Source organism: Trachinotus anak, unplaced genomic scaffold (assembly GCF_046630095.1).
Source record: "Trachinotus anak isolate AG129_WGS33_773 ecotype Australia unplaced genomic scaffold, CSIRO_AGI_Tana_v1 ptg000011l, whole genome shotgun sequence".
NCBI lineage: Eukaryota > Metazoa > Chordata > Actinopteri > Carangiformes > Carangidae > Trachinotus > Trachinotus anak.
The window spans coordinates 29,151,294-29,175,742 of NW_027273862.1; the positions used below are offsets into that span (position 1 = coordinate 29,151,294).

At 40.0% G+C, this 24,449-nt stretch overlaps 1 protein-coding gene across 2 annotated transcripts in view; it reads left to right on the forward strand.

The window, feature by feature from the left end:
- Positions 1-9,021: 9,021 nt before the first annotated feature.
- The window catches only part of LOC139628227 (tetraspanin-18B-like), a 32,364-nt gene continuing 16,936 nt past the window's right edge, over positions 9,022-24,449 (forward strand). Inside the window, exons 1-2 of one of the 2 annotated variants that reach the window (XM_071489691.1) lie at positions 9,022-9,316; positions 21,579-21,667. In XM_071489691.1, the coding sequence (XP_071345792.1) occupies positions 21,665-21,667 (3 nt within the window). In that variant the 5' untranslated portion in view covers positions 9,022-9,316; positions 21,579-21,664. The remainder of the gene's footprint in view (positions 9,317-21,578; positions 21,668-24,449) is intronic. The other variant, XM_071489692.1, reaches the window with a different exon arrangement.

A 24,449-nucleotide genomic window follows, 5' to 3' on the forward strand; every position in this document is an offset into this window, starting at 1 on the left:
GTTTGGTGTTCATTTAAATCCATAATAATAATAATAATTATTATTATTATTTTATTGTGTTATTTTTTTCTTTTTTTAAAGAGTCAGATAAATGTGTGAAATAAATATCACCAACTCTGCAGTTCAGCTCAGCGCTGTAGGGCTTTTTAGCCCCTTTCAGCTCATTGTTTTGGTTTTACTGCCACAACTTTACTGTTGTTGACAGACACACTTAGAGACCAGCAGAGAACATAGCAGCTAAAGAGCCAGAGATTTCCCTCAAGAGTTCCAGGAGGTGGATGAGACCAAAACAGAGCTAAAACGAGAGTGACTGGTGACGAACTCTGACACCCCCTCAAACGAATCTTGCTCAGTTTTTGCTGCATGTGCAAAAAGGCAAAATCATACATCAGTGTTGTGTTTAAAGTTTCTTGTCCTCAAGATAGAGACCAGGACCTGGAGTTTTGCAAATATCTTATGTGCAAAAAAGAATTCTAAATAAAAATAAAAAAACATGCACACAAACACACACATATAAAACAAAATGCCAAAAAAAGAAATACAGTTGAAACATTAATTGCCTGGAAGAGGCAGAACTTCAGCAGCTGCACCTCACATCAGTGTGTCCTGAAGTATTTTACTTTTGGTACTTTAGACATTTTGAAGTACTGTAGGGCTCATCTGGATCTATTCTAATTCTACTGTATTTATTGTGCTACACTTGGCTCAGTCTTTGTAACAACTAAAAACAACTGGTGGTGGTACCAGTTGACACCAATATTAGCTAAAACAGTATATTTATTAATACTGAATATTACTAAATATCTAGCATTAAGTCCAGTAATAATTATTTTTTAAGCCAGAATAATCAGGAAATCTGATGAAGACCATGTGATATGACCAAAAGCTCCAACAGAACCTGAGGTAAGACTTGTCAAATGAATGATTAAATACACAGTGAATGCAGAGCAGAGCAACAATATAAAGCTGCAGACAAGCCTGGACATATTGTGCAGTTCCTGCTCGAAACACTGGAGGGAGATGTCCCTCTATATAAAATCCTCAGCAGTAACCACAGACTGTATCCCAGATGCTTTTATTCTGAAAGAATATCTGTGTCTGTTGGAGCAATAATGAGTAAACAGTGTTTAATGAAATATTTGAACATTATTTTGTATTTTCAAGCTTTTTCATAGTTTGTATTACATATTTAAAAACTATTAATATGACATTTCTTATGACATTTATGACATTATACTATATTTGTACTATACATTACAATGTATTAATATTATATTTGTTTCAACTGTACAATGCAGGTATTAACATATGAAGCTTATATATAAACATTAACACATTAAATTATAAGATTCATGTCACTGTAAATTCTTCTAATTAGAAAAAAAAGTATTTCACTTGAAAAAATGGGAAAAAACCTGGAAGACAGAAAAAAATAATAAAACTTTGTGCAGTAGAAATATTTAGCCCTGTTTTTTACCTTGACGACTCCATCACACACATACACACACACACACACACACACACACACACAGTCTTGTGTAACAGATGCACATCAGGCTTCCTCTAACACACCAACACATTTTCAGCTTCAGCGGCAGAGGGACACTCCCACATCCCTCTAACACACATTCAGCTGCTGCCCTGAGCAGAGTGTTCATGTAGTGATACACACACACACACACACACACACACAACAAACCTCAAGCAACAGTTCATCTGACTGTACAGGTTTTCAGCCACAGAAAACGACACAAAACGACTGCAAACAACAAACACACAAACACAGTTATGGTCACTTTTCGTGTATTTGTGGTTGTTTTGTGTCTTTTCACTGAGCTCTGTGACTTTCAAACAGAAATATTAACAGCCACTTCTTACAGAGGGAGTGGGTCAGGGGCCCCTGACCTCCTGGGCCCCTGGGCCTGTGCTCTGTAGGCCTGTTCAGTAATCCATACGTGGCTGTGTAATGGATGAATGCCAGTCGGTGCCAGTGGAACCATGATGTGAATGTGTGAGAATGACCCAGAGTTTCCGTGTTCGGTGTGTGTCAGTAGCGTGTTGATTGATTATTGGCTGATTGATCCTAATGTGGTTTCTTCTCTGTAACGTGTGAAACCTGCTGCTGAGGAAATGACTAAATAAAGTTACTGTACATGAGTTTGTTCAGCTCAGGGTCCAAACACACACAATCACATCAGACATCCTTCAACACAGACGTGAGAAACAACAGCTGACAGGAAACAGCCAAGACATTTCGTCTGTGTGTGTGTGTGTGTGTGTGTGTGTGTGTGTGTGTGTGCACAATCCAGACCAGTGAGATCATCATCAGCCATGTTAAGCGTAATGTAATTTCACCTCACAATGAGCCGTGTTGATCGCACAGAGAGGAAGTCATTAGCGGTGCTGGTGGAGTCTGTGTGGGGTCGACGTCTGCTGAGGAAGGTGAGGAGGTTCAAACGTGGTCACATTTTTCTGCTGGTTGGAAATGTTCAGAGCTCAAACAGCAGCGCTTCACATCCGGCCCAGTCTCAAATCTCAAATCAGCCCTGATACTGTTGGAGAGCTGCACCTGACTGAGGTCCCCAGCTCTGATTGGCTGGTCTTTGATTGGCAGGTGTGACTCAGGCCTTAGTCTTGTTTGCTCCCTGGTACAACACTGAGTGCAGGTAGTTCTGTCGCTATGCAGTGAGGGTAGATGCTGATCACTGAAACCCTCCACCATGTCACGCAGTTCTTCCTGAGGGGAACATGAATGAACATGAATTTGTTCCGACCTTCACGTGTGCTCATGAGCTGTGGGTAGTGACTGAAATAACCCTCTGCAGGGCTCATCTTTATAAAGATACTTACAATAAAAAGTGGATTTTCTCTTTGAATCGTGACCGTCAGTAGAAATATTTTTGCTTTTTTTTCATCTTAGCAAGTTGTTTGTGCCAGAAATGATTGAAAAAAAGGCTGCTGTTGTTCATGTAGGTTGTGTTTTGACAGACCCGCTCTTGAAATGCTGCATGAGTCATTTTTTCTGTCCTTTGGGTTTTGAGCTGGACTCTCACGGCTCCTGGTCTCTCCTGCATGTACAGGAGGGCAGTGTAGCGTGGAGGACCTCATCGGAGTTATTGACATAGCTGTAAATGTCCACAGGGTCGTCCCAGGTGTCTGTCCCAACAGCAGGGAGAGTGTTTGTTATTCTGCATGTGCTGATACCCAGGAGTCTTCCTCCTCCTCCACCCCCTCCTCTTCCTCCTCCTCCTCCTCCTCCTCTTCATGCAGTATCAAGGTTCACTACTAGAGAATTTATTTTGCATTGGAGAGTGAAGGTTTGACGTTCTGTGTTTTTGCCAACAACATCCTTAATGTTTTCATTAAAGTGACTAATGTCTGTGTGTTTTAACCTGTTTGATCCCATCAGTCTCATTATGTTCAGTTGTGGATCTAAAATCAATATAAATGCATTTCCAGCAAATATTGAATTCACTCATTAAAATATGTGCAGTGTCACATGTTTAGTGGAAACTGTCACACGACCAGAGCTGTTTACTTCCTGGTTGCTCCATGAGAGGAGGGTGGCTGCATCAAAGGGTCCAAACAGAAGGTGAGTGAAGTATGTTAACACAAGACAAGTCATGTGACAGGGAGGCTGCTGGGTTCATACACTGACCTTAAAACAACAGGGCAAACACGACAGGAAGGAGGGAAGGATCTGAATGTGTTTTCATTTTAACATACTGGCAGAGGAGCAACATGAAACCTGGTTATCAACCAATGAAAAGGTTTTCACTGGAGTACTCTGATATCTATAGTAAATTAGAATGATAATAATAATTAAAAATAATAATAATAATAAATTTAAAAAAAAAGGATTCTTAATGATGCTTATTTTATACCAATTTCATCAAATTTACTTTTGTTTTATTTTTAAGCTCCAACAGCCAATCACCAGCATTATCAGAGCATGCCGCATGCTGATTGGCTCACTGACGCTGATGACATTTACTCATTTACTCCTTAGGTATTGAAATTTGGTTTCGAACGACAAAGACTTTTTCCGTCCTCAATAGAATCAGATTCGGTCGGACCATAAAGTTCGTCGCCCAGCTCTGACCCGATGAACTGATGAAGGCCGAACATCTACCATCGCCGTATTATCATACATGTATTTATATTTATATTTATTTATATTATAACATGGGTGGTGGTGATTGTCGGTCTGCTAAAGCTTTAGCCATCGTTGCTTTGAGCAGCGTCAGGGCAGATCGGAGGCTTCAGTGAGTCGCTATCAGGAAATGATCAGACGGGTTGGGGCTAGCTGGTTAGCATGCTAACTTCAGCAGAAGAAAAGACGTGATAGAGACAAGAGTCAACACTGCTGCTCTCAGAGAATAAAGGAATAAAGTTTCTCTCACTACTGGTGAGTAAACAGCTGGTAATGCTAATGTTAGCATGTAGCAACAGCAAAACTTACAAACAGCTCCTTTTAATAAAGCCTCTCTAAACACTTCTTTTTCACACATCAGTGCGAAGGCTTCCCGCGCTCCTGTAATCACAGCAGCTCACACAGACACAAATCTACCCCCTGCCTGTGCCGAGCCCCAGCAGGCGACCTGTCTTTTCCCAAAGTCCTTCATGCTCGCAGCTCGTCCGGCCTGTCAGGGCTCATACATCAGGCACCTGCAGCGGGGATCGCTGCGCCCATCACATGTGACAGGGGACACGCTGTGGTAATGGACAGAGACACAGCTCGCACCGACTTAACTCTCAACTCACTGCTCCACGTCTGCACAGACAAAAAGACACAGAGAGCTTTTTAAATGTCTTTCTTCAGCTGACAGGACACAACAAGATTCTCAATTTCACTGGCGGTGGACGGGTGATTGGAGACGGACAAGCTGTCAGTGTGGATGGAAGATGAAGCTCCGGGTGGTGAAACCAGAGGGAAGAGCAGTGGTTTGTATGCAGGGTGTGAAGTTTTTATCTCATCTGTGGTCTGTGGCTGCTCTCCAAACACAAACAGCTGCTTTGTCTGTAGCATGAGCCTCTCTGTGTCAACCATGTGGTTTAATGTCTGTGTCACAAAGACTCAAACGTGATGATAACTGACAGAAATGGAGAGAAAAGAGCAGTCAGCACTTCATCATTGATTCTAGTTTCTGTTTCACATTTGTTTAAAAGACGAGGTGCTTCAGTTTTATTGTCCAACACAGTAGATGCAACATTGAATGATAATATTGATTTTTATAGGAATGTTCATTTTCTCATTAAAAAGTCAAAATATAAAAAATGGAGAAGAAGTTGACTATGAGTTTTATTTTATTTTATTTTATTTTATTTTATTTTATTTTATTTTATTTTATTTTATTTTATTTTATTTTATTTTATTTTATTCCAGTCTAGGTTCTTTGGAACAAGCTGTGAACTCAGTACCAACATATTAGGATCTTGTGGACTTTTTACTATATTAAAAGTTTTTGTAATGTTGTGTTTTGTTACTGTTTTGAAAAGGGCTATATAAACATAGTGTATTATTATTATTATTATTATTGAGTTGATAAGGTGAATGTTTTAGCAGTTTCCTCTTTCCACCTCCAGCAGATGCCAAGCAACATATTCACATTCACATATTCACTCTGCTTTCAGCTTTTTTTTTTTTTTTTGGTCTCCACCAGCTCCTGAGAAAAATCACTGACTATAGCTTCATGTGTTTGTTATTTGGGGCTGATCAGGTGGTGAACAGTGGGATTATCAGAGCTGCAGGTTTTTACAGGACAAAAACTTTGTACCTGATCCAAAAAAGACCTTTGGAAAACCTACCTGAACTCAGAGAGTCCTCATCCCGGGAACACCTACACCACCTGACCCAAAGACACCTGAGCATAATTTGACCTGATCCAAAACACAGTTGAATCTGAATAGATTCTGAACACTGGCAGCAACATGATGTCCTATCAATTAATTAAAGAACTGATGTAGAATCATAAACTAAAATGATGTGTTTAGATGATTCAAACCATCTCACAGTTCTACAGCACAGATTTATGAGAAACAAGAGACAGTAACATGTTCATCTTCAGGCCTCTGCACCAACAAATGGAAAAAAATAATAAATACACCTCAGGAGCTTTTCATTTGTTTTTGATCTAATAACGCAAACTGATCTTTTGAAGACCATGGACAGATTCTGAGAAAATGGGCCCCTGCACACAGACAGGTTAATAATAACTTCACTTATTACAGAGGCTCTGTACCAGGGGCCCCCTGACCTTTCGGGCCCCTGGGCTTGTGTTCAGGAGGTCTGTTTGGTAATCCATCCCTGCTGAAGAGTAATATCTGCATGTTTGCGATGCTCAGTATCATCAGTGTTTTTCTTTTATAATGTTTACATGGTAAAAAGTCCATGAGAAGAAGCTGCTGCAGCCTTTGTGCTCCCGGACAAAGCACAATCTGAGATAAGTCCTGGTGATGTGTTATGGTTTCCCTGCTGCGACTGGCTCTCTCGCCCACTGTGAGAGTGGTAAGTCTGCTGCATTATTCAAAAACCACCCTCCCAGTCTGAGCCTCCAAACCGCTGCAGGTCCCCTCTTCTCTGAGAGCAGGAAACAAAACTGTTAATCTGTGTTTTACGCAGCAGAGAGGGGGGTGAACTGAAAATGTGGCTGTCAGTGGGACCACCCATGGAGAAGGTGGAGAGCGGAGGTTTCACCCGACTTCATCGCTGTTCCTGATTGTGCTGAACAGACTCGAGCTCCCCGGTGTCCTCGACATATTCTGCCAGATGGTGCTCTTCTGTCAGTGGAGGGAACAGAGGTGCACTGTTCACAGTTCAGCAGCCCGAGGATGATGCTGCTTGTCTGCCATTACACAGAGCTGCGTGGGCTGTGTTTCTAAACCGCTTCACACAAAAAGCCCGGGTGTTAAAATATAAAGCTTTTTTTTTAAAAGAACCTGTTACATTCATGAAGCAAAGAAAATGAGACGCGTGTCATCGTTGTTGCTCCACAGCTCATCACACTTTTATGGCCTTTTCTGTAAACTAGAACCAAGAATTTTATGACTCGCAAACGTAATTTCCAGGATACCATAACACACCTCCTGTAAATAATGCATTATATTCTCTCCAGCATTTTAGTGTCCATATTGTGTGTGAGTACATTTATCCACTTTAACGTTCCCTCAAAAATTTCCAGAAAGACTGAAAAAAAGTAGTGCCTTTGTTCTGTGCACGACTTTCTGCTGAGTAAATTTGACTTTTTAGATGCACAACTAAAGTCGTGCAACTCTACACTTGTCACTCATAAGAAAAACCTCAATTTAATGCTCACAAAGAATAAAACTGCTCAGAGTATGAATGCAGGGAAAAATGAAGATGAGTGAACACAGCTTATTTCACCTCAGTGAATCGTGTCCCTGCTGCTCAGCATCAGCCTTCAGCTCCATTTACACAGGGAACAGTTCACACTTGTGTTCACATGGTCATATTGTGGACACCATGGCTGCGGTCGAAAAGTCTCTGTGCTTTGCTGACGGTCGTTAATTGTGAAATATTTGTTAGTACTGTTTATATTTGGTGTAATTAATTTATTTTGTAACAATAATTAGTTGTTGTAATTCGTTTTTACTGAACTGGTTTACTTTTATGTTCTGGTTTTGATTTTGTTTCCATGTATTTAATGGATATTTTGTTATTTTATCATGAACTGCTGGTGCCACATTCAAAGTTAAAAGGGATCAAACAAACTAGACTAAACTGTGTGGAGCGGCTCCATGAAAGCATCTAACGATCAAGCAGGAGTGGGTCACCTTGCCCAAGGGCATCATGGCTGCACTGGGCCGTCAGCTGCGGCTGCAGCAGTCAATTAGACTGAACCCAGCGTCAGTGAAAACAGAGCTGCACGAGTGGAGGGAAGACTCCATGTGTCATCCTTTTTATCTCTGCCCTCATTTTATATTCTTTAGTTGTTTCATGCAGCGTGTGAGTGATGGCTTCCCACATCTAGCTGCCGCACATTTGCATAGTTTTCTGAGTAGAGTACAAATTCAAGATCAGAGATGAGACTGAAAAACTGTGCATGAATTCTTTTGAGGTTAATTTGCAGTTTTAATGTTTCTGACATTACACTTTAACAGTATTACTGGGTATGTGAACTACAACAGCTTAAAAAAAATCTAAATACCAAGCAACTATTTAACATCCAGAATTCATGACAGCGTTCTTCAATGTCCTGCTCACCCACTCAGGTGTTTTCAGTTATTCTGGTTGACCTCTGCTCAGCTTCAAGTTTGCCAAAGCTTTGTTAGGAGCTTCACAAGGTCACCAGGCTTCATGTATTAATCGGTCCACTCCAAAACTCCACCAGCACAGCCCCACTTTGAACATGATGGCTGTGGTTTCCAATTTATTTCAGCTCCATTAAACACAACATGCCACTTATGCTGGCCTGAACTGACAGACTGAGCAGCAAACAAAGTACTATGTGCACCACCCAGCGTCGTAGTCGAGTCACTAGACCAAGTCCGAGTCCAAGTCTGATTCACCAGAGACGAGTCTGAGTCGAGTCCCAGTCGAGGCCTCATCACCTGAGTCCGAGTTGGGCCCCGGTGCTCCACTGTGGTACGAAGAGGTGAAAGAGGTGAAATAAACATGGTCTACATTAAACACAAGTGAAACAGATATAGTTTATAGTTAAATTTATAGGTTATAAGTTATAGTTAAATCTCTGTTGTCTCATTTAGCTGTTTGTTAGCAACTGTCATACAAGACGTAAAAGGTTAAAATATCAAGACTGAGGTATTAACTGAGGTATTTTATGTTGTAGAATAAAATGTAAAAATATCTTGAGCTTGTGTCATTTCAACCATCAAACTTAAAACCCATTAAAAACCCACAGACTTCGGGGCAGGAACCGGAAGTGCTACAATGCTAACTAATTTCCGGGTTTAAGGACTCACTCACTCTACAACCCTATCATTATTTTTGTTTTCTTAATTTTTACCTCCCTATACATGTTTCATATGCAGCGTGATGCTCATGTCCTGATGTGTAAAACATATTGAAACTCTGACGGGCAACATAATTTGTTAAAACGCCTGTTCCGGCTGTGCTTTTATTGTGAAACCGGACGTCGTGTCAGCTGTAACCTGTGTGCGGCAGCGGAGCGTGTCCGGCAGCCGCAGCGGCAGCCAGGACAGAGGTCCGCACACCGTCCCCGGACTGAGCCGCCGGACGCCTTCATGTCTCCCAGAGTTCGTCGGATTTATTAGTTTGACCGGAAACGCTCGACTTCAGTTCGGCGGATTCAGGACGCAGGCTCATCTGTCCGCGGTGAGTTCCAGCGGTTTGTTCATCTTTACATTCACAATCACAGCCCGCAGGTTGTAGCCTGTTATTTAACACTTAGTTTAAAGCTCTGCTCTTCTAACTTCAAGATTTGATCCGCGTTTTGATGACAAACCTACAGTTCAGTGATTTGTGACTCAGAATTCAACACTTGGTTTGAAATAATGTCAAAGAGCTGCTAAAATGACACATCTCATAAAGACAATCGGATGAAATAAGCATGTAAACAAAGTGCATGTTAATGAATAAATCGGATGAAATTGTCAGAGGTGAGTGATAAAACCCTGCTGTCACTTCCTAAAGTCCAGGATAAAGTCCTCACATGTTTAATTTTGCGTCCAAAACCCAAAGAGGTTCATGTAGGACAAAGAGAAGCATCAAATCCTCACATTTGAGAAACCGTTTTTGCTTAAAAATGATGAGAACATTTGCTGATTAATTTTCTGTCAATCGTCTAATTCATTAATCAATGAATCCTTGCAGCTCTACTCAGTCAAAATGTACCAACGTGTTTGTAGTGCTGCAACTAACAATTATAGCAAAAATAGCAGATCCTCATATTGGAGAAGCTACAACCTGGAAAAGTTGATATTATTAAATATGTAGATATCGTGATATTTGAGCTGAACTGTATTGTCATATTAAATCTCTAATTACAATTAATTATTACTTCAAAGTCCCTTAAAGAAAGTGCAGTCAGTCACTTCAGACCTGGTGTGGAGTTCGGCCACAGACTGATGTGTAAATACTGAGAATAAGGATTAATAATAAGTCATGTGATTGACAGTGTGAAGGTTGTGGCTCAGTCGGGGTTAATGCAACATGTCTGTGATGAGGAGCTGGCAGATGACTGACAGGTGAGCAGGGCAACAGACGCATTAGAGGAGGAGCTTCTGCGTCTGATGGACAAACTCATTATCTGAATAAAAACAGGCACAAATCATTTTAACGTTTGTTGTTTTACGCGTGAATAACTGTAGAAGATACAAAGAGGATTTAGAGCCGTCGCAGTTTGACTCTAAATGTTTGACATGTGTGCAAGGCTGGAAACCACTTCTTCTGTTGACAATTCACCAGCCAGCTGTATTTTTAGAGCAAAATAAAATATCCAAATGAGAGATGATTACCTGGCATCGTGGCCACTCGAGGAGCCAAACAAGCATTTGGCTGGTGGTTGGTGCGACTTTCACACCTCGCGAATCTGTGCAACACACACTGGCCTTTCTGTGGTTTTGTTTTTCTTCTAAAAGCTTCAGCTGCCAGATTTTTTTTTCATTTTTCTGTAAATCAAAATGCAACATTAATGTGCACCATCTGCATGAAAAAACAGCCCAGAATAGGATCATATATAGCAGCTGAACAAGTCGGGGATCCAGATCAGCGGTGCCAAGACGAGGCACGATGCAGATCTACAGCACTGACGTGTTGCATGTTCACATGTTAGAGGCAAATGATAATTAGCCAGTTACAGTAAGAGAAATCATCATCCTCCTAGAAATGCACTTTGTGTTTTTTTTTATTATTTTCATTTTTGCTTTATCTGTTGTTTATCTTTTCATAATTGATAAAGAGATTTGCCAGAAAATAATGAAAAATGTCTGTTCTAAGTGACTATGTGAGTTTTTTCCGTCCAAAAGTCCAAAGCTCAAAAATACGAGATTAAAAATGACGTGAAACAGTAAAACACTGTAGTAAATCCTGACAGCACAGAGCTGGTTGGTATTTAGCCACGTTAGCAATGTGGCTGAAGTGATGGAGACGTTGGTCTGATAGTTGGTCCGTCGCTTCGGTTCAAACTGAAATATCTCAACAACTACTGGATGGATTGACATGAAATTTAGCTTTTTCCCATATTTAGTTCCACTATAATGACATCATTTCTACTTTTAAGTTAAATGCTTTAACAACTATTAAATTGCTATAACGTTTTGTACAGACGTTCTTGTTCCCCAGAGGATGAATTCTAATGATTAATTTTCATCTTGCACCATTTCAGGTCAAAGTTTACGTTGTTACCTGCAGGTTTAATGACATTTAGCAAATGTTAGCATGCTAACACACTGAACGTTGCCTGCTAAACATCAGGAACCAGTTGCTCAAAACACCTTAAGTTAAGATTTTCCTTAAAGTCCAAGTTACGTTTACCTTAAATAAAAACAGCCTTAACACCTCTCCTTAAGGTTTCACTTAAGTATTTAAGGTTTTCTCTTTATCTCGGTCTCATACTTAAGGAAGCACTTAAAGTGCATTAAGCCGTTGCACAAAAGACCTGAGCGACCGAATTAAGGAGAAAAACTGAAGGTACCTCTGATTGTATCTGAACCAGTTTATGGTGATAAATGAAGAGAATGAACATTTCCCAAGAAGCTAACATTAGCATTTAGCTGCACAGCCTCACAGAGCAGCTAGCAGGGCGGTAGACTCTTGGTCTTGCTGCTTAATAAATTATATAAGTCATTAATTAAATATCAGAATTGTTGCTGATTAATTCTCTGTCAATCAACCAAAGGGCCGATGTTTCAGAACTTGTATTCTTCATATATCTCCTGTGGTTATGAAGGATGTGTGGTCATGTTAAGCCGTCACACGGGGATGAAGTTGTCTTGAGAACAGTTCAGACGTTCAGAGACGTTTTGTTGTGGTTCTTGCTGGAATCTGTCTTTCTTTGCTCTGCTGCTGCTGCTATCGCTCTTACCCCCTCACCACCACATCCGTAAAGCTCAGGTCGTGTCCGGGGGCGACATCAGCAGGCGCTGTGGCGAGGGGAACCACAGGTCCATCTGTCCCTTCCCTTCATGTGCAGCACCGAGGCCCTCGGTCTATTTGTGGATCACAGCATGGTGGCTGCCGCCTGACAAAAGGACTGACGAGCCACAGGGGGCGTGATCCTCAAAGACTGGCAGTTACTTTACCTCCCATCCTGCCAGCAGAGCGTCTCTGGGGTTCGCTGAGGAGGAATGCTGCTGCAGCTGTGACAAATACAGACCTACAGTCCTGTAGACCTGAGACGCCTGCTGCTGTCTGAAGAAAATACCAAATATCAGGCTGTCGGTGGCAGCGTTGGCCGATGCTTTGCTCATTGTTTGGTTTTTATTGCTAAAACAATCGGTCAGTTAATATATTAATAAATCGTTCGGCTGTAACTCATCATAATTTTCCTTATCAGTGAAGTGCCCGTTGTTTTCTTGACTCATTAATTAGTCCTTTAGTCAATAAGATGTCGTCTCTCTGTGTCCCAGGAGAGCAACAGTAAAAAACCCAAATTACATTAGAGAGATAAGATTATGAAACAAAAGAAACTGAAACAAGCTTTTGACAATTTTCACTATTAAAACTGAGAATATTTGATTGATTGACTAATTGTTTAAAATGTTTTGATAATTGAAGAAAAAATGTCAAACATTCTCCTCCAGCTTCTCAAATGTGTGGATTTGCTACTTTTGCCTGTTTTAAATGCTGAATTAAATAATTAATTCATCTGTTGGTCAAACAAACAAACTTTTATGAGACTGGAGAAAATCTCTGGGACGGATATTTGTGACTGTTTTCAGCTCAGTTTTGTCCAAAAGAAGCATGAAGCTACTTCTCTTAAACATTTCGTTTTGACCCCTGATCACTGATTTTCTGATTTGATGGTTTTAATGTGGACATATGGTCTCAGTTTTTTTTCCATCTCAGTTTTGTCTCATTCGAAGGATTTTTTTGAGCCTGGGAGACGTGGAAGTGTCGAGTATTTCACCAAAAAGAAAAAACTAGAGAAGAGTAATGAGAACTTTTCATGACTGAATGACTCGATGCGACAGAAAGGAAGGAGGAAGACGCTCGTATCCATGATTTGTTGATTAAATTAGTGAGTCTTTAACACGACCTCTGCTCCTGCGGACACAATGCTAATGCCCCGCTGCTCTTTCAGAGGTTTCCAGTTTTAACAAGATTAAATTCAGTCAAACTGAATTAAGAAGCAGATGGTGAGCCCCACCCTCCACACAGTGACCCCCTCACTGAACTCTGCTCTGTCACAGCACAGCCACTTCATCAGCTTCTCCTCTTCCTGCTGCTCTGGATGAACATGCACAGTGGTTTTCAAGTCAACCATACAAAATGTTCTCTGTGAATAAAATAATATCTTTTAAAGAAAGTTCAGACACAGCAACTGAAAAACAGAGTGAACAATAAGTCACTGTCGAAATGGAAGAACATAAGTACAGGAGGAGTAAATATGTTAAATAAAGACAAGTGAGAGTGTTTATGAGCCTCAGGACAAATCAAGGCAAACAGGAGCCTCAATAAAGAGCCTCTCAGAGAAAACTAAAGCTGCGTCTCAGAAACAATCTCCATCAATACCAACACACCTGAAAACACACACATACATGACCATTCTCGTGCACTGGGCATGTGTGAGCCGGTGTAAACAGGAAGCAGATTGTCTCCTCTGCAGTTGGTTAATTACACAAAATTCAGCAAAGACAGTTGTAGCATTAAATCCAGAATTTAACAGCTGTTCGCAAAGACAACAACACTTGTGATTCATTGTCCATGTTGTTTTCTCCAGTGGTAGTCGAGGCTGATGAGACCCAGTCAGGAGTAGTGTGGAGGGGAGGAGGAACCATAACAAAACAGATGCATTTTAAAACTAAAAGTTAGTCGTGTGGATGCAAGTAGCTAAAAGCTCAGTTTTCATAAACTTTGTACAAGAAACAACAGAGAGACTTCGCTCCTCTGAAGACCTGAAGTTTCTTAAGGCTCAAAAAGTCGTGCATAAGATTTTTTCCTAAGTCTGACTGTGAAGCTTTGTGTTAATATGATAATATTAAAATATATGTGTATATATATATATATATATATATATATATATATATATACATATACATATACATATTATTTTTGTACAATTTGAATTGTTTCCACTGATGAAAATTTTGGCTATAAACTAATAAAACTAATCAATAAACCAAAAGATTTATTTATCAGGATTGATCAAACAGAAGACTGGAGGCGATAGGAGTAATCGTTTTTCTTCTTACACAGACTCTACGACAGCGCGGCCAAAAGTCTACTGCAATGCTAGAATCTCTGTTTAGCATCCTAGTTTAGTGTGCTAATGCTAACTAATGCTAATTAGCACTAAACACAAAGTACAGTTGAGGCTGATGGGAATGTTGTTAGTTTTGGTCACAGATATTTCTGAGACATTTCAACCCAAACCCAAACAGCCGAGCTGCTGGTGGCGCTGGAGGAGCCGTCAGAGGGATTCATCATCCGGGGAAAAAATCATGGTAGTTATTGAGATCTCTCAGCCTGGATCACAGCGGTGCATCGACTAACAAACTGACATCACCAACCACAGCACCACGCCTACGACACGGCTGAGAGCGTGACAGGCTTTTATTTTGCTGCCACAAGCAGCATCTGAACTCACAGTGAGCAGACGTCACGTGGCCTTTTATTTCAGTTAATGGCTGTTGATGGTTTGACTCGTGGTTTGTGGCGTGTTTGAGTCACAAACGTCTGCATGAAGGGTTCGTTAGGAATCATGCAGCAGAATTTGTGATGGGGAAAAGTTGTTGCAGCTGGTGGAACAGATTTTTAAATATTTTGTGACGGGAAGTAAGATCACACAGTCTGAAGTTACTGCTGGGTTAGAGGCTGACTCTGGACTGATGACCCTGATATCCAACAGTCCATCAGACTTTGCATACAGCGTGGTGGTTTTAGTGCACTCGGCCACGACTGAATGCTTCGGTAATTCAGTCACTGAGGTTTATTAGATACAATAGAAGTGGAGCAGCTGTAGCACGGTGGCTAAATCATGAGAGCATTTGGAGCCGAGCCACTCGTACACACTTGGCACATGGGAGCCAGTAATTCAGAGCAGAGTCTGAATATGGCCGCTGAGAGAAACCATCAGACTGTAGCTTTCTCCACGCGCTCCAGTTTATTCTCCCAAACCTGAACCAGATGGCTCCGGCTGTAATGACGCTGACGTTTCCTTCACACTGCAAAGCAATTACAGCGAGAGGAACCTGCTCCCTGTGTGGTCCAGGTCCAGTCTGAGAGTTAGATGACCTGCATGGAAGTTGTGCTGTTAAGGTCTGAAAGGTGGCTTTTAGTCACCCCGGGTGTATTGATTTCACTTATTAAAGTGATAAGAAGCAGCACAAACCGTCCCCGCCGTGCAGGGCTCTCAGCTGTCGGAGGGAGGGTGGATGCCTCACTCTCCTCCTCTGCATTCACCTCTTTGGGTTGGAGTGTAATTGGGCCTCTGGAGGATTACGTGTCTACCCTTGTGCTCGACATCGTTACTTTCATTTTTTTAAAGGTGTGGTTTGTCCTCGACTGACTGACAGCTCGGCCCTCTGAGACGCCGCTGAGGGCTGAAATGTTGGCAGCAATTGGGAATAATTCCTGTTTCATCTGGGGTTAGGCTGTGCTTCAGGTTTTAAACCAATCAAATAACAACTTTTAATTTGAAAGTAGGCTTTCAGAGAGCGATGCTGCCGGCTTTTCAGGGTCCGTTTTGTTGCTGGTTTCCTTCCAGACGCCTGTAATACAAAATCTCACTCCGTTGCTTTTGCTGTCGCTCTGACCTCCTATTTGTTGTTGATGGTCAAAGATAAGAAAAGTTGTTAAATGGAGTTGAAGCACACAAAACAGTTTGAGACTTTTAAAGCCCCTGGGTTGATATAAAGTGTGATTTACATTGTTACCTGTTAGTCATTGTTACTGCTGCCTATCTTTGTCAGGATTTGTAAGGTTTTCATGGTTAGTTAAGTAAATAAATAGACAAATAAATCACTTAATAAAAAAGAAAAATCACTCCTAATATGTAATAAACATATCAGAGTGAGGGCCAATATTTGATGATATTGAATATCATGATATTTCCTCCCACATGATATATTTTTCATAATATCGAAAGATTTCCCAATATTTTTTTGTGTCAGTTTTGCTCTGCTGCCGAGTCTGATCCTTATTTCACTGCTTTGCTTACTTTACATTATACCTTGGCATGTGACAAATACAACTCTGAACTGCTGTTTAGTGGCAGCGTTGATTTTACTTGAAATGTAAAATACAATAACATAAGTATGAATTATAAAAAAAACTACAGAAATATAAAATATGGTAATATAATTTTTTTAAACAGCAGAAATATAAAATACAGTAATATGTTTGTAAAAAACAACAGAAATATAAAATACAGTAATATGTTTGTAAAAAACAACAGAAATATAAAATACAGTAATATGTTTGTAAAATACAACAGAAATATAAGATACAATAATATAAGTTTATAAAAAAAACAACAGAAACATAAAATACAATAATAAAAGTTTATAAAACAAGAAAAATGTAAAATAAAGTAATTTAAGTTTATAAAAAAAAACAACAGAAATATAATACACAATAATGTATTATGCATTTTTAAAAATCCTTATCCTGTTATCAACAAAAACTCCTGACATTTTAGTCTTCAACATTTTACTGTAGGTGCTGACAGCGAAAACACTTCACATTTTAGTCTTTGTTGAAATCATCAGAACTTTTTGTTGACAAGAACAGAAAAAATGAGCATTTTAGTCAAACTTCAGTAAACTGCTTTCAAATTACATTTAATCCAACTGATTTCAGGCTAAACGAAAGTAAAAATGCAAATAAGCCACCAAGTGACAGGTTGTGTGATTAAGAATGCAGCTTTGCAGAGAGGGTTTCTGGTCTGATGTTATTAATTTAAGCAAAACATCCAGACATGAAAGAGAATAAGATACACAATAAAGTCTGGAAAGATGCAACATTAGCAAATTCAGGGCAATCTAACTCTGCAATGTGAGTCAATCATTTCCATTATTAAACTTTATGTTTGATCACACAAACTCAGAAAAGCGGACACAGTCAATCAGAACCCTGAAGCTCTACGATAAATCCTGCCTTTATAATGTAGTTTTGTCAGGACTGTGCCACAAAGGTGTTGATTTTATTCTGTAATTTTACAGAAAACTATGGTTGTTATAGTGTTGTACCGGACTTATACTCTTACAGTCAGTGTTATTACAGGTTATTGTTAACATTTTTAATCAGTATTTTTATTAGACTTTAATCATAAACAAGTGCAAAACAGGCCAACAGACCAGACGGTGTCAGAGGGGAAGGATGTATCATACACAGGGAGGGATCACATCCCCCTCCAAAACAGTACCACAGTTTAGCCCTTCTCTGTATACAGTACAGTATTATCCACACTGACACAAATAAACACACAAATACAAATCTACCACCTATATATTCCTAGAGTGGGGACCAAATCTTATAAAATACCTTCCTCTTACACTTAGACCTGTATCTCAAATGTTCCAGAGGTATTATATCCAAAATAATCTAATGCCACCCAGCTAATGTTGGAGGTTTACAGTCTGTCTAAATCCATTTCAGCAGTATATTTCATCTTGCACTAAAAGTAAGGATAAATAGAGGCTTTTATATTGTTACCATTTTAACACATGTAAATATTTGGATATTTGGAAGCTAAGCACTAGAGATCTGTTACCGTCCAACAGACCGTTTTCAAGCCCAAAATCAATCTTCTTTAACAGCCAGTAGGTAAACTGCAAATAGACGACATCTAGCTGACATGGAGCCATTTAAAATCATCAAGACCTAGATATCATGTGTACGGTAGCTAAGTTGTGCATACTTTAGCATGGACAGCATGTTTAACACACACAAATAAAACAAAATAAAACATATAAAGTAACAGTTAGCCAGCTTATCTTACTGGGCTCAAGGTCACTGTGACCTCACAAAACAGATTTTTGGCCATAACTCATGAATGTATAAACTAATTATGACACAATAACTTGTTTTTTTATTGTTGGAGGATAAATTGAGGTGATTGCATTTCATAAAAGGTCGAAGGTCAACTTCACTGTGACATCATAATGTTCTGCAAAAACACACAAAAGAGATTGTGACCATATTTCCTGCAACTTGGCTGGTTGGTGGGTAATTTTAGTTTAATTTAAAACTCGTCACCTCTTTTTTCCATCTCAACATTTATCAGATAGATTACTGTGAATTTTTGTTCATTCATGGTTCCCAGATGATGCATCCCTCTGGGATCCTCTGACCTTTCCTCTAGCATCACCAGCAGGTTGATGTTTTTGGTTTTGGTTTAAATGTCTCACTTTGATGGATTTCCTCGACATTTGATTTACATAAAAACAGGTTAATGGAAACCTACGATAGAGCCCTACATAGTATACAGGCAGTGACTTTGGACACAGCACTGTTCTTGTTCCCTTAACTCATATGTTGATTTAATATTAGTCTATACAAAATATTCCCTGGAAGCAGTAAAGCTATAATCATGTCAGCTGTGAATCTGTTGGCTCTCGGTGGGCAGGGCTGCTGTCAACAGCTTCTGAAGGTATCTATGAGTCATGTGTCTTCTGTTTGACAGGCCTGCATCTTCGACACGTCTGGCTGCAGCAACTTGTAGCTGTGAACAGGATCACAACACAATACACTGCTCACAGATGAAAAGTCATTACATCCACATGTTTCTGTCCTCATGGAACGATCCCTCCTGTGTTGTCCCATGTGAAGTTTCTTTTTTTTTTCTCCATGAGGTTTTTCCTCATCCAAATTATGTTTTACAGGTTGAAACTACAAATAAACTGTATTTACAGTTTTTTGAGGTGTAGTCATTTTTGGCCACAGAGCTTTTATTTTGAAGTCCTACTGCAGAACAGTAGTACAACATATAATGTGTGTTAAAAATAGCTTTTGTGGCTGCCTTCTCTGGTCATGGGACTCACCTTTCATATCATAATGCAAGGTGAGTAAATAATCCTGAATTACCTCCACTTGCTGTTGCAGTCTTTTTAATGTGATCTGGTTTTAAGCCCCAGTTGCACATTTAAAGGTCCCATATTTTACATTTTTACAGTGTTTTATTTGAAGTGTTGATCTCCATCAGAAGATATATCTGTGGTTTTAAGAACCAAAAACCATCTCAGTGTAGTTTTACATCTCCTCTCTCAGGCTTCTCTCTGGAGCTCTAGTAACAACAGGTAAGTCAGCCAATCAGGCGAGGATCTAATCCTTTCTTCTGATTGGCTGACTGTTTTCTGAGTGAACCAATAAAAACATAGCAGATTTCAGGTAAACACTCCAACCAAATCCTGCAAGGTTGAATGGTGGGTCCAGGGCAGGGTCGGGGCGTGGCTGAAAGCAGTGACTGCTTTGTTGTGACATCATAAAGTTCCAGAAGTCCTGACGGCTGGTTTTAAGGCTCAGTTTCTGAATACAGGCTGTGTGCATTTCTCTGGGGACTGAGGCTTTGATACTTTCACAGTATTAATATAGAACCTAGACCTGCTTTATAATCACAAAAACATGGACGTCTACCTTTAGACTGTGTGGAGCTTTAATGGGTGTTCAGTCTACAGTATGTGTGACCCAAAGTCCTTGGAAAGAGAATTTGGTCTGTGTTTCTTCGCACTTTTCTGAGGTATGTGTGAAAAGGTGATCTGTGCGCACCAGTCAGGATTTAGCAATATTTCAGTCAAGGTGTGAAGTAAGTTGTGGGGTTGTTTGCTTCTGCAGCTGCACCAATTCAAAATCAGATCAAAACACAAAGTCCTGCTGAAGTTGAGAGTTGGTGACTGTTAAACTTTTAATAAATAATAAAAAAGGATTTGATTTGATGATGATTTCCAGAGGCTTTCAGACCAGTTGGGATCACTTGTCTAAATCTTATTAAACATCACCAAAGCAAAGCCAATCTCTGCATCCGAAAGCTGAACGTTTGGTTGTTTTGTGATTAAAAACTATTTTAGTTTTCTCATCCAGAATGTGCTGAAAACAAAGGCCTGGTCATAAGCGCTCACAGATCGATATGTGGTGGCCAGCAGGACAGCAGTCACATTGAAAATTCAACAAAAGCTTTGTGAAACACAGTGAAACACAAACAAAGGAGCTTCAAAGTACTGAGGGATTAGTTTTATCCACTTTTATTTTATCTCCAGTATTGTCTTTATGATGGTCTGTTACCAGATGAATAATAATTCTCTTACTCAGCTTTGCCAATTATCTGTGTTTTTCATGCTCCTCTGTCACGACTCTTGTCAAGTCTGTTGACTGCTTACAAGACTTGTGATAAACACTTTGACAACAAGCAAAAAAAATGAATCATTAACTGTGAATCACAAAAAGTGTGAGCATTAACATAACAGCATGATGAATCACTCCTTATTCAAATGATGTTTTCTTTCTATTCTACCGTACAGTACCGTCGCACCAACAGCATCAATCATGACTTTGTGCGGGATTAAAAAAAAAAAAGTTGCTATAGAAACAACTAGACACTGGGTCACAGTATGAACTTGGGTGTTTTGTGTCCAAAAGGCTGAAAAACGTTTAAATCATGGCGTAAGAAGTGTGAGAGGTGCAGGGTCGGGCTTGTGTTTTAAATGTGTTTAATGAGACCTCACACTGCACCTCCTCACTGTCACGTCTGAGCCCGGGTTGTTTCCAGCAGAGTCAGAGTCAGTTAGAGTCCTTTTAAGATGAAACTGTTTTATTCAGTGTTTTTACTGGTTTTAAACCCCTGGTCTGTTTGTCATGGAGAGGAGGAGACCTGTGTGGGTAATTCGGCTGCTGGTAAAAACCTCCTGAACGTCTGGGTCATAAGTTATCAGAGAAACAATCGAAACAAAGGTCAGCGGACGTCTCAGCTCCCAACGCTTCCCTGACGTCTCGTGTCCGCCGTTTAACATCAGCAAAACACTGACTTTAAATGTGAAACTGGTTTATTCAGTGTTTCTACCAGTTCTAGTCACCTGGGCTGTTTGGTTTGTGTTGATGAAAAGTCAGAGGATTCAGAGGAACATGAACGTTTGTATCTGAGACATGTTGAGGTCTTTGTTCAAGACAACAGACATTTCCATCTATAGCCTTGTTAGCGTGCTGCTAACGTGGCTAAAAGCAAACCATGTACTGTAGTGGAGAAGCAGCTGTTTATCTGTCTGAATAAAAATGATTTCAAAACAAAACAAAATATCATTTATAGTCATTTGAAATATGCCAACAGAGTAAAAGAGGAAAGGCTTTTACTGTCCGACCTTGTGAATATTCAGGGCTAAATGTGAGTAATGTTTTTACCTTCTGGTAACGTCTTTCTTCATAAACATGTAAATACAATGTGCAATACAACCATCCTAACTCCTCCTCTCTCTCTTCTCTACAGCCCATGTAAATCAGCAGAAGGTCAAAGGCTGAAAACTGTTTTTCTCCCGCCTACATCTGAAGCCAAGAGCCATTAAACAGGTACATATGGTATGATGCTTCCTGTTGCTACTTCGTCCAGTCGCAGTGTTCAGTGTTCAGTGTGTCATGTTTCTGGTTCTGTTCTAGTTACGTTTTCCAAAGAGTTTATGTTTACATCCACCCCAACATCTAAAAATGAAAATGTCTGTTAACTTCTTATCATAGTTTGTATAAGTGTGTGTGACCAGTCGGCCAAAGAGAAATTCTTCCTTCTCAGATGGATTTATTTGAATAATTTAGAGACCTGGAGAGTTCAAATCATCCTATAAAAGTAAGTCATTGTGTAATTACAAACGTAAACCTCCGAACTGACCTCAAAGTTAAATGAATTGTTTCATTAAAGCTTCATGAAGAGTGTAGGGAAGAGTGCAGGGCTGTTGTGTTGGACTGCACAGTGTGTAGTGTAGATGACATTTACACCAGCCTGACATTTCACCTCCGGGTAGCGTTACAGCAACATGATGAATGTAAATGAACTTCAGTCATGTGTTTGACAAGGATGAATTTTCAATTATTTATCTTCAAACTAAGTTTTAAAGGACAAACCTGGTAATATTCTGTATATCAACGATGTGTTCACTCGTCTCTCAACACTACTGTGTCTGTGGCTCAGCTCCATGACCATTGGTTCCTACCACTGGCTGTAAATAAAGATGGACATAGCCTCCGTGACGTCACCCACAGGTTTCTGCTCCGCCGTCGCCATCTTGGCAGCACCCGACTCCGCCTGACTCCCAGCTAATCCAAAAATGTTCAAAGAGGTGGGGTGTGTCTGGAGCTGAGACTTCGTACATGCCAGTTTGTGGCAAGCATACGCTCACCCACCTGTCACTCAAAGTGGCCGCAACCTTATTATGCATACATTTAAGCTGTAATAAAATGTAAACAGGTGAGTTATATAAAAATTCACCTCTGTACAGGTGTCATGAAGGAGGAAATTATCTCTAGAGACCAGAACAGTTTCTGTACCAGGCTGTAAACCTGTTTATTTCTGCTGTAAAGTTGGACATTTTAACATGAGTCTATGGGGACTGACTCACTGCTGGAGCCAGACTCTGGTGGTCATTAGAGGAGCTGCAGCTTTTAACTCTGGAGGTTGCTGCTTGTTTCTTACTGATGATGTACATCTTCAGGAATTTCCCAAAACTGCTGCTCACTGCAGTTTTAAACAGAAGTTGCATTTGTTCGGGACTATTTTCTGCAGTGGATTAATCCATATTTGGTGCTGTAGTGAGTATTTCAGGCAGCAGGACGGTGTGTGTGAGACAGACAAAATAAACGACAGTGTGTGTGTTCGTGGTGATGAAGGAACATGTCTCCAGTGACAGAGTGTTTCACTGATGTGTTGTTAATAGTTTTGGAACAATGAGGCATCTCTATGGCTCAGAGGAAGAAGATATATCAGGCTTTGATGCACACACAGTCACTTCTGAGTAGGAGATGTTTATTGTTGGTTTACTTTGGGATTTGTTGACCAGAAAAAAAAAATACAGAATATCATCAGACACATGCTTCAGTATTCCTGGACTGGATTTAGGTTTTCTGCCATCAGCATGATTGTTTATCACTGTGGTAATTTTCCTTTGATATGTTTTTGTCTCACGCCACAGTGCTTCTTTATACGGATATTAAACTTTGTCAGGGATCAGTTGTTAGACTGATCAAACAGAATTTAAACTGATGTGTCTCACTGGAAACAGAGGAATGAATGTAAATCCCCAGAAGACCTGATGAAATTAAGTCCAATTAAAACTTATTTATTTACACTGTCAGATGTCTTTGATGTTGAGGAGCTCCATCGACTCCAGTAGACACATATTAGCTTATTTATAATGAGTGTTTGTTTACGCAGTGAGATTGATGATGAGCCGTGTTGATTTATCTGCACAGACCGAACCACCTGCTGAAATATGCAGCGCACACACACATGTGGTCGCGCCCACATACTTACGCTCACACACATCAAAGTGTTGTAGTGCGTGACTGTGGCAGATGGTGAGCTTGACTGTTCAGTCCTCAGTCCTCGTTAGATTTAAAGGATATTTCCAACATCATTATCGCTCATTAGTGTTTTAATATATTTAATATATTTGTTAAATTAACAGTTTAAAGGTCCCGTGTTCTCCACTTTTCTGGTGCTTTATTTTGAAGATATATCTGTGGTTTAAGAACCAAAAACCATCTCAGTGTAGTTTTACATCTCCTCTCTCAGGCTTCGCTCTGGAGCTCCAGTAACAACAGGTCAGTCAGCCAATCAGAAGAGAGGATCTCTTCTGATTGGCCGACTGTTTTCTGAGTGAACCCATAAAAACATAGCAAATTTCAGGTAAACACTCAGAGAAACCAAATCCTGCAAGGTTGGATGGTGGGTCCAGGTGGGCGGGGCTTGGGGCATGGCTGAGGGCGGTGACTGCTTTGTTGTGACATCACAAAGTTCCAGAAGTCCTGACGGCTGGTTTTAAGGCTCAGTTTCTGAATACAGGCTGTGTGCATTTCTCTGTGGACTGAGGCTTTGATACTTTCACAGTATTAATATAGAACCTAGACCTGCTTTATAATCACAAACACATGGACATCTACCTTTATACAAATAAGGAACCTTTTAAATGATGAATTGTATAGATGAAGGTCTATTTTTGAAAACAATAGCAGTTTTTTTTTGAGGGTGCAGAAAATCGAATTGCAGATTTGGAGCCATTACATCAGTGGACGATTTGGACACATATATATATATATATATATATATATATATATATATATATATATAAATTAAAGTAGCCCTCAGTTTGAC